At 32.3% G+C, this 13,718-nt stretch overlaps 2 protein-coding genes across 5 annotated transcripts; both read right to left on the bottom strand.

Annotated features, from left to right (window-relative positions):
* Window positions 1-368: 368 nt before the first annotated feature.
* Window positions 369-1,601, bottom strand: LOC129292700 (uncharacterized). Its single transcript, XM_054930306.1, has one exon. The coding sequence runs from the start codon at window positions 1,463-1,465 to the stop codon at window positions 494-496; it is 972 nt and encodes a 323-aa protein (XP_054786281.1). The 5' UTR covers window positions 1,466-1,601; the 3' UTR covers window positions 369-493.
* Window positions 1,540-5,550, bottom strand: LOC129292699 (uncharacterized). Of its 4 annotated transcripts, XM_054930304.1 has the most exons (5): window positions 5,308-5,526; window positions 4,472-4,731; window positions 3,465-4,374; window positions 2,006-3,155; window positions 1,540-1,843 (listed from the first exon to the last, which is right to left on the bottom strand). In XM_054930304.1, the coding sequence occupies exons 2-5, from the start codon at window positions 4,493-4,495 to the stop codon at window positions 1,540-1,542; spliced, it is 2,388 nt and encodes a 795-aa protein (XP_054786279.1). In that variant the 5' UTR covers window positions 4,496-4,731; window positions 5,308-5,526. The 4 variants fall into 4 exon arrangements, with proteins under 4 accessions (XP_054786279.1, XP_054786278.1, XP_054786276.1 ...); XM_054930303.1 differs by having other exon boundaries at window positions 2,006-4,374; window positions 5,416-5,550; XM_054930301.1 differs by having other exon boundaries at window positions 2,006-4,374; window positions 5,308-5,527.
* Between the last annotated feature and the right edge of the window lie 8,168 nt (window positions 5,551-13,718).

Genomic DNA, 13,718 nt, shown 5'->3' with positions numbered 1-13,718 from the left:
CAATGTAATCACCAATAAGAAATTGAAGCATACTGGTGAACTGCAGTAAGAAAATCCGCAAAAGTAATTATAATAACAATCATTCACTAATATCCCAAAAATATATCACTCACCAAGTTTCTCAGAAAGACATACGTATATCCCAAATGCATTGGCATTAGTTTGTGCTCCGGTAAATCATAACGTTGCAACTTGCAACATCCATTTCACACATACTTCCACTAACATTTTTCCTTTTTCATTTTTTGTTTTGTGGGGTAAAAAGAAATCCCCTTCAGTTTGCACGTTTTATGAATTCTACAACCATCACTTTAGCTGTTTGTGAGGACATTCTGCCCTTTCGCTTGAATTAGTGACACATCAAGAAGTCTTCAAACACAACATAATATTTATAAATCGAAGTTATTCTAATATACTTTTCTAGACAAAAAATTGTAGTACAGATTTTCCAACTATCCTGCATCATTAAGCAGAAGACTTTCTAGCTACACAATTAAAATCTTTTTCTCTTCACTCTTGAAATATCATCAAAGCAATCATCTCTCCAAACATCCTGCCCCCTATTCCTGTAATTACCTTCCTGCTCATCTATATTTCTTGTTCTTCTAGGGGGCATATTTGCTAGCCTGTTCTTGATATGCCTGTCAAAATCCCTTTCTCTCAAATTGCTTCTTTCTTGGAATTCTGAATCAGCTGCACAAAATCTGTAGTGTCTAGGCCCATCCTCTGCATCAATATCAAAATTCTCACGGCCACTATCATTATAAGGAGGCCTAAATGATCTAACTGGTTCCCGTCTGTCAACATACCTTCTTTCATCACCATTTCCTTCACTATTTAGTTCAAATTGTTGACCAGAATGCATAGGACCTCCAAAGTACTCATCATTATCTGCCCAATCTTGGGGCTCTACAGCATCAAATCTTCTGTTTCTAAACAAAATTCGACCAGATGTACCCCTGTTAGTTATGATAGACCTGGGATAACCACGACCTCTTCCAGAATCAAAATCCCTTGTACCATTAGAAGGATGAGACATATATGAAGGAAAGGCATGCCTCTTGACCACTCTTCTCTCCCTAGAGAAAATTGGACCATCAAGGGATCTCATTCTGTCAACCCTGTATCGTCGATGGGCCAATTCAGGATGTCTACTAAACCCATTTGGTGATTCTCTAGGAGATCTTTGGGGAGATGACCATGGACCAGGTGAACGACTCCTAGACCTGATAGGAGACTTGGAATGAATTCGAGGAGGACCCCTTCTCTGAATGAAGTTCCTAGTTCCCCGTGTAAATCGGCCATCTCCTCTCTCAAATGGTAGGGGACGTGAAAACATAGGGTCCAAAGTATCCTCAGGGTAACCTCTCAAAAACTTCTCACCATCCCTCATACTAGCAAAGTCAGAACCATCATCTCCAACACATCTACTTGGGCTCGTTGTCCTTGGAATTCTATGCCCCATTTGCTGCAGGCTCTCTCTCCCCTCTGGAGGCCTTCTCCTCAATGTAATATGACCACTGACTAGTCTCTCATCATTCAAGGGCTTCCTATCCAACCGATTGTTACCAACAAAAGAACCATCATGCAAACATTATTGTAGTCAGATTCAGTATCATGAACAGCAGATACAAATCTATGCCTAGGGCCACCAAAATGACTTGGACCATTATAAAATTCACCAGCAAAGTCACGATCAGATTTCCATTCACCTCGACATGTGTCCATCCGCCCATTAATCCTCCCTCTACCACGCACAAAACCTAGTCTTGAGTTTCTAGGTGAAATATCTTGATGCCTTTCTCTTGAAAATTTGCAAGGACCATCAATGTAGATATCATCTCTGAAAATGAAAACAGGAATACGGAAATGTGAAGAAAAGGAGAAAGGCAAATGTACTAGGAAAAGATTAACTATTAACACACAAGGAGGAAGGCAAAAGTGTTAGTGAAAGGGAATACAAACAACATATAAGGAAGAAAGACAATAGGATATACAGATATACCTTCCTCCATGTAATTTCTCATGATGAAATGCGTCAGGTAATACATCACTTCCAGCTTGTGATGACAATCGCCTGCCTGGTATGGACCTGGATTTAGTAGGAGATAAGGAACTAGCAGCTTGGGTCAAATTTATAATTCTTCCTTGATTACCACCATTACTGACATCCTTGCTTTCTTCATCAATATTTAAAGCTACTTCTATCTTTGGCAAATCTGAGGCAGTTTCTCTTACCATGCCCAAGTTCTTGATAACCTCATCAGCACACAGAGCAATATCTACTTCATTGCTTCCATTATTGCCTTGGTCAGAAAATAATTTGGACCCTGTGGCATCAAGCACTTTATTCCTTTCAGAATGATCTAACGACCTTATTTGAGGGCCAACAGTTAACTTTTCAGCTTCCAATGACTCTTGTAGACACACAGTTTTGTCAGCAACATTATCAGACATATTGATTGATTCACTGTCAATGCCATCTTTACCCCAATCTATTTTGCTACGAGTAAGAGTTCTATTGTCGTTTTCTTCAATAAGAGATGATGCGGGAAAATCACCACTTAACACTTCTTTGTCAACCTGTTTGCCATCATCACAATTACTAGAAACCATACGTTCTACTTCTCTCACCTCACAAACAGATTTTTCTGCTACAGAATGCTTTAATGGTTCACGAACCTCACCATCTTCATAATCATCGTCCTCTGCACAATGCTTCTCTATATCCATGGCAACAGTTAAAGAATGAGTGCCATCCGACTCATAATCATAACAATAAGAATCATCCTCTAGCATATCAGCTGATAATGTTATCTTTTCATCGTCACTAACACCATCTTCACCACTGCACAGTGGATCTGAGGGGAGGTCATTCGTGAGTTTCAACCAGCATCCCTCAGCATCATCTGCATTTTCCTCATCACCTCTTGCACAATCCTTCATGACAGGACCAGTTGATTCTGCATTATCAACCATAGCTGTGGCAACTGTTTCTGAACGAACCTGCTTGTCACCTAAACAATTTCCCTGAGATGCTTTTTCATCAGTGCAAGCTTCATATGTCGAAGCATGATTATCTAGATGGTTAACTATACTTGCATTGCTAGTCAACTGTTCTGAACATATGGCTCCCACAGGAGGACAAGCTGTACCTGCAGAAAATGGAAGGGATTCTATAGTAGGAATAGCAGAGTTTGATTTTTGTTTAACAGATAATCTAGAAGGTTCTCCAGAGTATTTCTGAAGACATGAAGCAAAGCAAAGATTACGAGAGTTGACATATTTATACTGTTGACCATACAGTCTGGATGAAATCATGGAAGTTTTGTTTAGATTGTCTCTAGTGGTGTGCTTTAGGGAAGCACTGCCAGTTGGTTCCATCCCAGGGGAACACAGAACATTATTATCATTACGTGCACTGCCAGCAATTTGCAGCCCAGAACCAGAAGTAGATGTTTTACCTGAAGTAGCATCACTCCCAGGTTCTTCCCATGCATCCATTGTAGAATTCAGATCCCAGTTTCCCCTATTAGTTGTAGCATCATCATTAAAACTCTTGGAACTACATTCATCCTTGCTCAGAGATAACTTCAGTGAAACAGACGCTACTTTCTCAGTTTTCTGGAAACTCTCACCAATCTCAAGACTTGTCACAGCTGGGGATAAGTGCTCCTTAAAATCTAAAGATAAATTCATACTGGCACGACTCTCCTGTTTATCTTTCTCTTCAACACTTAGCTTGCTAATCTTGGATCCTATATTAAGTGCAAGACTTTCTTTGGCAGCCAACAAGAGTTCGGAATTCTCCTTCACATGGGTTCCCAATTTTTCTTCATAATTCTCACTAGCAATCAACTTCTCTTTGTTGTCCGCATCATCCAATGCTCTTGAGTGCGTTGCAAGATCTGGTTCCTCCAATTTAGGGCTAACATAATTGGAACCGTTTTGGGCAAAGTTAGCATTTGTAACATCCGAAGTTGCATTCTTCTCTTCAAATGCAGGGTTTTTATTGGTACCAGATAACACAGCAGAATTGGTAGAAAGGGTTGAAGCCAGTGTTGTGCTTGAATTTTCCCCATGCAATGCATTGTTTACTTCCAGAAGTGAAGAAAGTTTTTCCAAAGAAGATGATGCTTGAACCGAAGGGAGCCTTCTTTTCTTGATTGGTGCATCTACAGCATTAGCATTTGAAACAGTTGATCCTTGAGGAATGCTTGAATGTTCTTTCCGTATTGATTCAGTTTCTTCAGTAAGTGAATCATGTTTTCCAGACAAAGGTGAAAAGGTCGGGATCAAAGGGAACCTCCTTTTCTTGATAGGCACAGCTGCAATAAAACCACTAAACTGCCCATCATAAGATTTAACCCCAGTCTGTCAATAGAAGATCAAGTAATCAATATCCAAAAAAGAACAAATTGGTATGGTTCTCTAATCGTAGGTAGCTGTAAATCAGAAAGGAAATAAACACCTCTTCACGTCCTGAAACAGGCATGATTCCAAAGCTTGCCCAAATGCCACAACCCTTTCTAGGAGCAATATTATAAATCAATAGCGAAACCAACTTTCAATACAACTTTTCAAGTAGATTAGTATTCTAAACTGAATATAACGTTGGTAGACATATCTTCCTTCCAAAAGCTTCTCCTAGACAACTAAATTTATTTTTGAGGTGTTAGTCACACTTCAAAGAGCGTAAAAAGCAAATAACAGATCGGCAGGCAGGAGAACCTGCAAAATACAAAACATAAAACTGCTATATCAGAAAATCACAACACTGGAAAATCAAAACCAAACAAAAATTGAGAGCAAGTCAGGCACAGCACCGACAAATCTAAGAGCAGGAATGAGAGCAAAATCAATTAGATCCAAAACTAACCGACCACACAATCAAAACAGACCGCTAGATCAGTGAATACTTACACACAATTTTAAAACCGTGCATGCAGAGTACACTGAACACATGTTCAAGGAGAATATCAGACTGACTAAGGAAAGAGTAAAGTTTTTCCTCAATAGCGAGGAGAATAAAAAGTAATTAAAAACATCAAATGAAAAGGGGGGGAAGTGATCTGGATATCTCTGGACTCCGTGTCTCCATCGAATCTTGTGAAACCTCAAAGAAATGTAAAATCAAAGTCAAATAAAATCCGCGGAGAAGGAGAACAAAAACATAAGGGGACCCCGATAACAGCAGCGTGGAGAACACGAAAAACATCCCAAAAGAGACGAAATCAAATCTACACCTATAAACAAAAAATGGAGCGCGAAAAACGGAGACATGAGGGGTTATTCAACGAAAAATACCTACAATCACAAGCCATGAGAAACAAAGCACAAAAATTGGGGAATTTCCGATCCTGATTGAAGATGAAGCAGAAGGAGCAGGCGACGTCGCTGAAGACAGAAAATTACCCAGAAGGAAAGAAAACGTTGAGACGTATGTTTTGGTCAAGCTCTGTAACTTCGAGGAAAGGAAGCGAGGATTGATCAGGACTTGGTGACGAACACACAAATATAAGCGCGCGCGCGCGCGTGGTGGGTGACAGGGGAGGGGGGGGGGGGAAATCAATGTAAATTTGGTAATATTTATAAGACATTTTTTAAAAATAATTTTTTATTTAAAATATAAAATATTTTATAATAATTAAATTAATTTTTTTAATTTTATTTCTTTTTAATTAGTGAAAAATATTTAATATAATTATATTATTATTTAAAATTAAAATTAAAAATAAAAATATATCTCATCCTCTTATAATATTAAAAAAATTACATAAAATGATGGAAAGTACTTTAAAAAGAAAGTATAGGTTTAGCTTGTTAACAATGAAAATAGGATAGGATTTAATTATTTTATTTGAGGAGGCCGAATCTATTTTTAATTGGCAGAGACGGATTCACGTTCAATTTGGGTTACTTCCAAATCTTCGTTGGACTCTTGATTTAAAAAAAAAATTAATTTGTTTTCTAATTCCATAAAAGCTGCAGAGAACATTCAAAAGATTATGGATCAGTTTCACCCAACTTTTTATTGACAATATTAAGGAAGTGCTCATACAAGATTAGAAGGTTTCTCATTATCACATTGGAGAAGTAAATACCCGCGCTATTGATCGGGACGCAATGCACTATGCTCAAACTACCAACAATGAATTGTTATGGAATCATCCCCTAATTATTTAGTTATTATGGGCTATGACGTTAGATTCAATTTTAGGCACATGAGTTGATTATCCTCTTGTTCTTTAGTTTTTTTTTTTTTTAAAAAAAACCCCTTTTTCCTTTGTCGATCTTGGCTTTTGCCTCCATTTATTATTAAAAAAATCACTCTAGAGAAACAATATTTTTTTGGAATTTTAAAATTTTGTGAAATAATTATCATTAATTCAAATTTTTGAGATTAAGTTATCATTCACTTATTTATGCCTCATTTTGATAAGAGCAAAATGAGGTTAGGAATTGGAGGTAGAAGCTGAATCCTCAATTTTAAATATTTGGTATGTTAGAGTCAACGATTAAAAAACCAGACCACATCCAGAATTTTGACTCAGTCAACATGTAAAAATTATTTTAAGGGTTGAGCCGAGTTGGGTTATTTTGGACCAACGGTTAGATTGAGAGCTGGAATCAAGCTGGGAATCAAATTCGATTTTCAAAAACTGAATTGTTCAAAAAAATATTTTTTTATTTTTTAGGAAATGATTAATTTTTTTTAATTATTTACTATTATATTGTATCATGTGGTCTGTTAAATTATGATAAACTTAAAATATTTAGTTTTATTTTTAAGTTATATTTATTTTTTATATTTAGATTATTATATACATATATAATTTTTTTAATTTAATTATTACGTCATCGATTTGACCATTAGTCTAATTTAGTTGAATCATGTGAACCGTTGATCTTTCTGATTTAGTATCCGATCTAGTTTTAAAAACATTGGTTAGAATTGGCTTCTCGATGGAACTAACTTTCATCAAAATTGATAAAACTGAGTTTCACATCCAACCTCATGGAACCTAATTCCATTTCCATCAAAGCCTCAAGTTTGACTTCTTGGCCCCATCACCTCCTCTCCTTGTTATCGACACTAAGAACTAGACCTGGTAACAAATAAGCTTGAAAGAAGTTAAGGCTAGCCTGAATCTGTTAAAATAATTCAAGTCAAGTCTTTTCAGATATCAAAATAACCATTTATTTTTTAAAAGATATATTTATATTTTTTAAGGTTAAGGTTTAATTTTATTCTTGTACTTATTCTCAAAAAGTGCTAGGTATATTGTACTAATAAGTGGGACAATTTTCTTCCTGAACTATTTTTTAAAAGAGCATAATTCTCTTTCTATTAGTCAATCGTTTATTCCCCCGTTTTGTGATGGCATGTCATGATGTGTGACCTATTACCCTCTCAGTCGCATGCAGGCTCTGTTCTCTCTCAGGCACATCTTCTTTCTTAGTTGCTCATTAGTCTCGACCATATCTCTGTTTTGACACCATGCGCTCAAGAGAGTCTTCAACCACTTTAATGCCAAAGGCGACAACCAAACCTCCATTTTTTAGCTTCACAACGTTCTCAAATCCCTCAACTCAAGTGTTTTTGAATCCCTGCCGATGGCATGACTCCACAGAGCTCCATGACAAGGTTCGAAGATTTGTCGTGTAGAATTAAGGAGGGAAGGTAGTTGTTTAAGTGAGAAAGAAATTTTGCTAGATTCCTCTCTAGGAAGAAATTTTAGAGAAGTTAGGATGTTTTTCTGGGCAAAATAGATTGGCATTTTCTTGCCTATTTTCAGATCAATTGGAGCAAAAAACACATTCAATTCTAGGTCCTTATGAAGTGTTTTTCTAGGCAAGGCAGCCACTGTGATTGCTCTAATTTTTGTGAGTTTACTGTTTAATTGGGTACATGGGTTTTTGTTTCATTTAGACATGCAATTATTGGGACCCATGCCTTGGGGTTTTTGTTTTGCTTTTGCTTTGCCTTCTCTTCTCTTCAATCACGCAGTACATCAATCACTTGTTCTTAAGCTGGGCTTCAAGTTTCCTAAATGGCCGAGTTTCTTTCTTGTATTGATATCCTATTTTTTTGGTGAATGCAATATCAACTCCTTGCTAAAATCGTTTTATTGGCATTCATAGCTCATAGCTTAATAACTCAATTTTCAAATGTGGTTCCTAGAACTCCCTGTTTTACTTTTGGGTAAGAAGAGTAGACATGAGAAGAAGAGCTAAAAGGAGAGCACAATTTGAATTTGCCACATCATAAGGTCAAAGCTTACAGATAGGGTGCCAATTCAAAAGATAATGGGCCCATGACACATCAGCACAAGATGGAAGAATAAATGGCTAACAAACAAATTTGCTCCTCTAACAAATAGTTTAAGGAAAAAATTATCTCATTTATTAATACAAGATGTGCAATACTTTTTGAAAATAAGTACAAGGGCAAAATTATATATTAATCCTATTTTTTACGATAATAAAAAATTAATTTCAAATTAAAAATTGAATTTCTTATAAAAAATTTGACAATTTGATCATTCAGGCCAAATCCAAATAAGCTCAAAACCTGAGAGTGTTTGAACATGCTTGGCTATAAGGTTTTTTTTTTTAATAAGTTTGAGTTGGCCCAAATAAATGCAACCTGCTTAAATTACTGACTCTATTAAGGAATGTATAATAATGATAATGATTTTGGTGGACAATGATTGATGGGTGGTGATGCTCCTTCAAACGGTAAGGATGATTTCTACAGTAGTCTTTGACAATAAGGTATGGGTCTTTAATTTTTGTAGCTTGTTACTTAAAAGAGGTTATTTTGATATGGGTCTTTGATTTTTGTAGTCGAGTTACTTAAAAAAAGTTATTTTTATTATAGTTTAATTTTTGCAATGGCCTTAGGGTAAGGGGTTGGAGGTGGTGATTTCTCCAATTATTTTTACTCTATCATATCATGGGGGCATTTGCAATGGAAGTGATGTTTAAGTCGAAGCGTCCCTTCAAACTTCTTTAACCTTAAAAGGGATTATTTTGATTTGGGTCTTTAATTTTTTAGTCGGTTTACTTAAAAAGGGTTATTTTTATTCTAGTTCGATTTTTGCAATGGCCTTAGGGTAAGGGCCTGAAGTTGGTGAAGCTCCAATTATTTTTACTTTATCATATCATGGGGTATTTGTAACGGAAATGATGTTCAAGTTGAAGCCTCCCTTTAAACTTCTTTAACCTTGAAAGATAATCATATATGGAAGGTTTTCTTTATGATGTTTGTCTTGATATTATTAGGACATACCATATATATCACTTCATAATAGCCATTAAAAAACCATTAATCCCATTAGCTCATGACAATGAACATAAGGGTTAAACAAAATGATTTTTAAATAATTAATAGTTGGGATCCCATTAACAGCCCTTTTTAAAATATTGGTTAAGCCCTACACATGATTACAAAAAAAGTTTTAAGCACTAGAGAATCATATGGACAAAATCAAAAGAAAATGATTAAAATTGAAGCAATAAAATAATTTACCCTAAATATGGGCCATACGCCTCAAGTGGAGTGTCATTTGCCGTGGCAAATGACACAAAAGGACACTTCCCTTGCTATGTCATACATTGTGGGCCACATTGCTATTATGATAGCACACGAACCAACTTTCGGCTGTGCCATTTTTCTGTCTAATGTTTGATCGGAGTGGTTCAAGTACTTATATAAAATTTATTCAATTATCTAGCTAATGACATTAGTTTCACACTAAAATAATGACCCATTTGAAAGTTGGAAACCTAAATGTACTAACGTCATGTTTCCAAACTTAACACACGTCCAAGTGCCTTAAACCCAAACCAATTGCCATTAGTTTCTAGTAAGGCTTGAACCAAGTTCAATTGATTGATAAATACCTAATAAAGAAATCATACACATAATAAAACAATTTAAACATAAGTTGGCCATATAGCCCCATTATAAATCGTTAAAAGAGACAATTTTACCAATAATGGCACTTGGCCATCCAAGACATATATATCTATATAAATTTGAGATGTTTGCGTGAACAGTACATGAACAATGATTTACTCAAAAAGCCCCCAATTTTTTCATGGTTTTTTATCTTTTGTATATTGTAAGCACAAACTGGGGGAGGTACTGTAGATCTACAATACTGATCTACAGTACCATCCCACTTTTTCCATTTTTAAAAATTTGTTACCGTTGGATGGTAGATTTACAGTACCATCTAATTTTTTTCATTTTTTTTAATTTGTTACCAATGGGTAGCCTTTTCTTTCTTTCCTTTTATTTTATTTTTAGATGGGTATGGTACATTTGATTTTTATATCTTTATTTTTTAATATGATATAGTAAATAAAAAAGAAAAAGAATAATGTGGTCCCTCTAATAAAAGAGGTACATGTGGAATCTATAAAAAATAAATTGTTGATGCAAAACTTATATTTGAAAATGAGAAAAATATTTTTTCTTTTTAATCTTAATTAATGATACCTCTCTTCTATTTTTTGAAACTTATATGAATATTTTTTAGTATGGATAGTTATAAAATACAAGCCCTCTTTTTATTTTTAAGATTTTATTTTCATCTATCTAACTATTAGTTAATCATTAAGTCATGTGTGTTGGACTAAAATACCCCTATTTAAATATAAATGTCATCCAAAAATAATTTAAATTACCAAAATTATTTAAATATATTTATTTTGTAACTTTTTAAAAAATTAAATATATAATTTAGTCAAAAAAATTCAAAGACGCAGTGTGTGGACACAATAAAGAAAAAAGTAAAATAAAATAGTTTTTAATAATTTGAGGTAGTTAAACCAGTCTAAATAAACTCAAAAGTTAAAAGTGTTAAGAGTTAAGTTCGACTATAAATTTTTTAGATATTTAGATATTTTAAACTCAATCTGAATTGAGACTCTAAGGATAATGGAGGAAATGTAATATTTTAATAAACTTGATTTTTGAAAAATTGTAGTGTAGTTTAAAAAATTGGTGTGTAGGACCTATCATTAAAAAATATGAGTGGGGTCTACATTTATAAATTTTACAAATTTAAACAAGGTATAAAAAATAATAAAATTTTTATATTTTGAGAGATTATGTAGGATTTTATACTAAAAACTAATAGTGAATATATGATTTTTAGTAAAATAATAGGTGTTAGACATACAAAAAAAAAATTCATATACTCCATCCATTCAAAAGTGTTAAAAAATAATAGGCATTTTTTGAAGAATTGGGTGTTAAAAAATATAAAATATTTTTAATCTTTTAATATGCAATCATTACCTTTTTTAAAAGTATTTTTATTAAGTAAATCATTTTATATTTGATTTAAGGTGAAACACCCTATTAAATAAAGGTAAATATAAAAAATAGGATTAATTTCAAAACAAGTAATCATTTTATTGAGATGAGATTCAGTTAAAAATACGTTACATTTTTTTAACGGAGAAAATATTTATTATTAACACAGGGCAACAAATTAAAATAGTTTGTATGAGCATATATAGAACAAGTTTTTGTTTATATTCTTCAAATGCATAAGGAATAAAAATCTATTATTCTATTATTAATATGTAAAAGTTAATTATGATTTGAACACCTATAAAAAATATTAATGTGGTTATGTGCCTCGAGTCTGAGCAACAAAAATTATAGGTTACAAATTGATTATATAATATTAATAAATTTATATTCCACTAACACATAATCTTTTCTTAATAATCATTATATTACTTATAATGCTTATACATATGAGTGATAAATAGTAGTAAAACATGGACTATATTATTTGCTTAATTTAGAACTGTTATAATTATGATTTATAAATAATATTATCACATAAATTGTAGTACAATTCATTATAGTATATGTTTTATTTTTCTTAAGGTGCTACACAGGAAAATACATTTTAAAAAAGAATAAGTTAGATTATATTTCAAATTATAGGACGTGCGAAATTAAAAAAATAATGATATTTAAAATATATATATATATATATATATAAGAGTAGCACATTGCAAAATAGAAGCAATTTCTTATGAGTATCATCCTATTAAAATTTTAGTCTCATGCTTGTCAATTGTGGGGATATCTTAGAAAACAAAAAGAAGAAGAAGAAGAAGAAGAAGTCCTTAAATTTTAACTTACACAAGATCATATATTCCAAAATAAAATAATTTATTATTTATTTATATTTTTAATATGTATGAACATAAAAAATTTTAAAAAAATATTCTTTAGATTTTAATTTGCACAAATTAATAAATTATAGGGCAAAATATATTAGCATTCCTTTTATTTTGTTAGAATTATAAAGACTTCTTCTTTACTTTTAAAACTTACACTTTAGTCTCATTAATCAAAATTATAAAATTTAAATAAACATAAACATAAATTATATTAACTAATTTATCTCTTATTCCATTAATTTTTTTCTACAAATATGTATTTGAAATATTATTTTAGTAAACTTACTTTTTCATTTTTAATGGTTATTTTTTAGGAGTTAGATGTTAAAAAAATATAAGATATTTTTAGTGTTTGAAGGTGTAATCATTATTTTGTTTTCTTCAAAAATGCCTATAATGAATAAATTATTTTATATTTATTTTAAAGTGAAACACTCAATTAAATAATAAATATGAAAAAATGGTGTTATGTTGAAGACAAATAACTACTTTATTGGTGGTGAAATTTAATTAAAAATACCTTACATTTTTTAAAGACAGAGTATGTATTTAATGTTTTTTTAAAAATACTAAATAAATTAGTTTATATGACTAATAAATTTAAAATAAAAATAAAAATTTAAAAGAATATATCAAGAATAGTAACTATTAATTAATGATTAGATGGGTGAAAATAAAAATTTCAAAGTAAAAAGCATATTCACATTTTGTAACTCTTAACTATTAATTTTAAGAGAAATTCATGTAAATTTTAAAATAAAAAATATTTATAATTAAAGATAAAAATAAAGAAAAATGATATATTTTACTTTAAAGTTATTAAAATAATTTTTCAATATTTATCTTTTTATTCTTAAAAACTAAACACGGGGCATAAATCTAATTCAAATAATATCATATCATGTTAAATATCATGAAATATACACTTATATTAATAATTTAGCCTCTCAACATTGTCACAATACAAATCACATATTTCCAAGCCAAATTACACTAGCACATCCTATATATATATATATATATATAATGCAAGTGTAAACAAAATCATCATGCAGCCCTAGATGGCAATGTTTGCACGCATATATTCAATTACACATTTCCAAATCAAAAGTCAATGGGGCAATTACAAAAGCAAAGCTCATCTACTCTTTGCCCTGACTAGCTTCCACCTTACTTCTATTAATGTTATCACCTGTAAAATTATAACCATAAGGGTGGAATAAAGTCCTAATAACCAAATAAGCTATACTACATAACTAGTGAAAACATCAATGAGTATGCAAAGTGGATACAAATCAAATCATATGATCATGGCACAATACATCATTATATATGTCAATTCACAACATGCATAATCCACAATTCCAACCTTACCTCCTCGACACCAACAATTAAGTCTATGGGCTAATAACATGATTGGGCTAAGTCTATATTATTAGACCAACCACAGCTCACCAAATATGGAAGGTAACTCAGCCAAGATTCTATTCTACTTTTAA

Source organism: Prosopis cineraria, unplaced genomic scaffold (assembly GCF_029017545.1).
Source record: "Prosopis cineraria cultivar Desert tree isolate PC_DT_omini unplaced genomic scaffold, ASM2901754v1 PC14, whole genome shotgun sequence".
In the NCBI taxonomy this organism is placed as follows: domain Eukaryota; kingdom Viridiplantae; phylum Streptophyta; class Magnoliopsida; order Fabales; family Fabaceae; genus Prosopis; species Prosopis cineraria.
Note: the sequence above shows the minus strand (reverse complement) of the source record. Positions and strands in the feature narration are given on the sequence as shown.

Bases quoted from the DNA above. Each gene is read 5' to 3' on its own strand.
- LOC129292700 (XM_054930306.1), bottom strand. From the start codon at position 1,465: ATGGGGCATAGAATTCCAAGGACAACGAGCCCAAGTAGATGTGTTGGA.
- LOC129292699 (XM_054930303.1), bottom strand. From the start codon at position 4,495: ATGCCTGTTTCAGGACGTGAAGAG. The intron at 4,375-4,471 runs GTGTTTATTTCC...TTCTATTGACAG, and splicing joins CTGTTTCAGGACGTGAAGAG to ACTGGGGTTAAATCTTATGA. The intron at 1,844-2,005 runs GTATATCTGTAT...TTTCATTTTCAG, and splicing joins GAGAAATTACATGGAGGAAG to AGATGATATCTACATTGATG.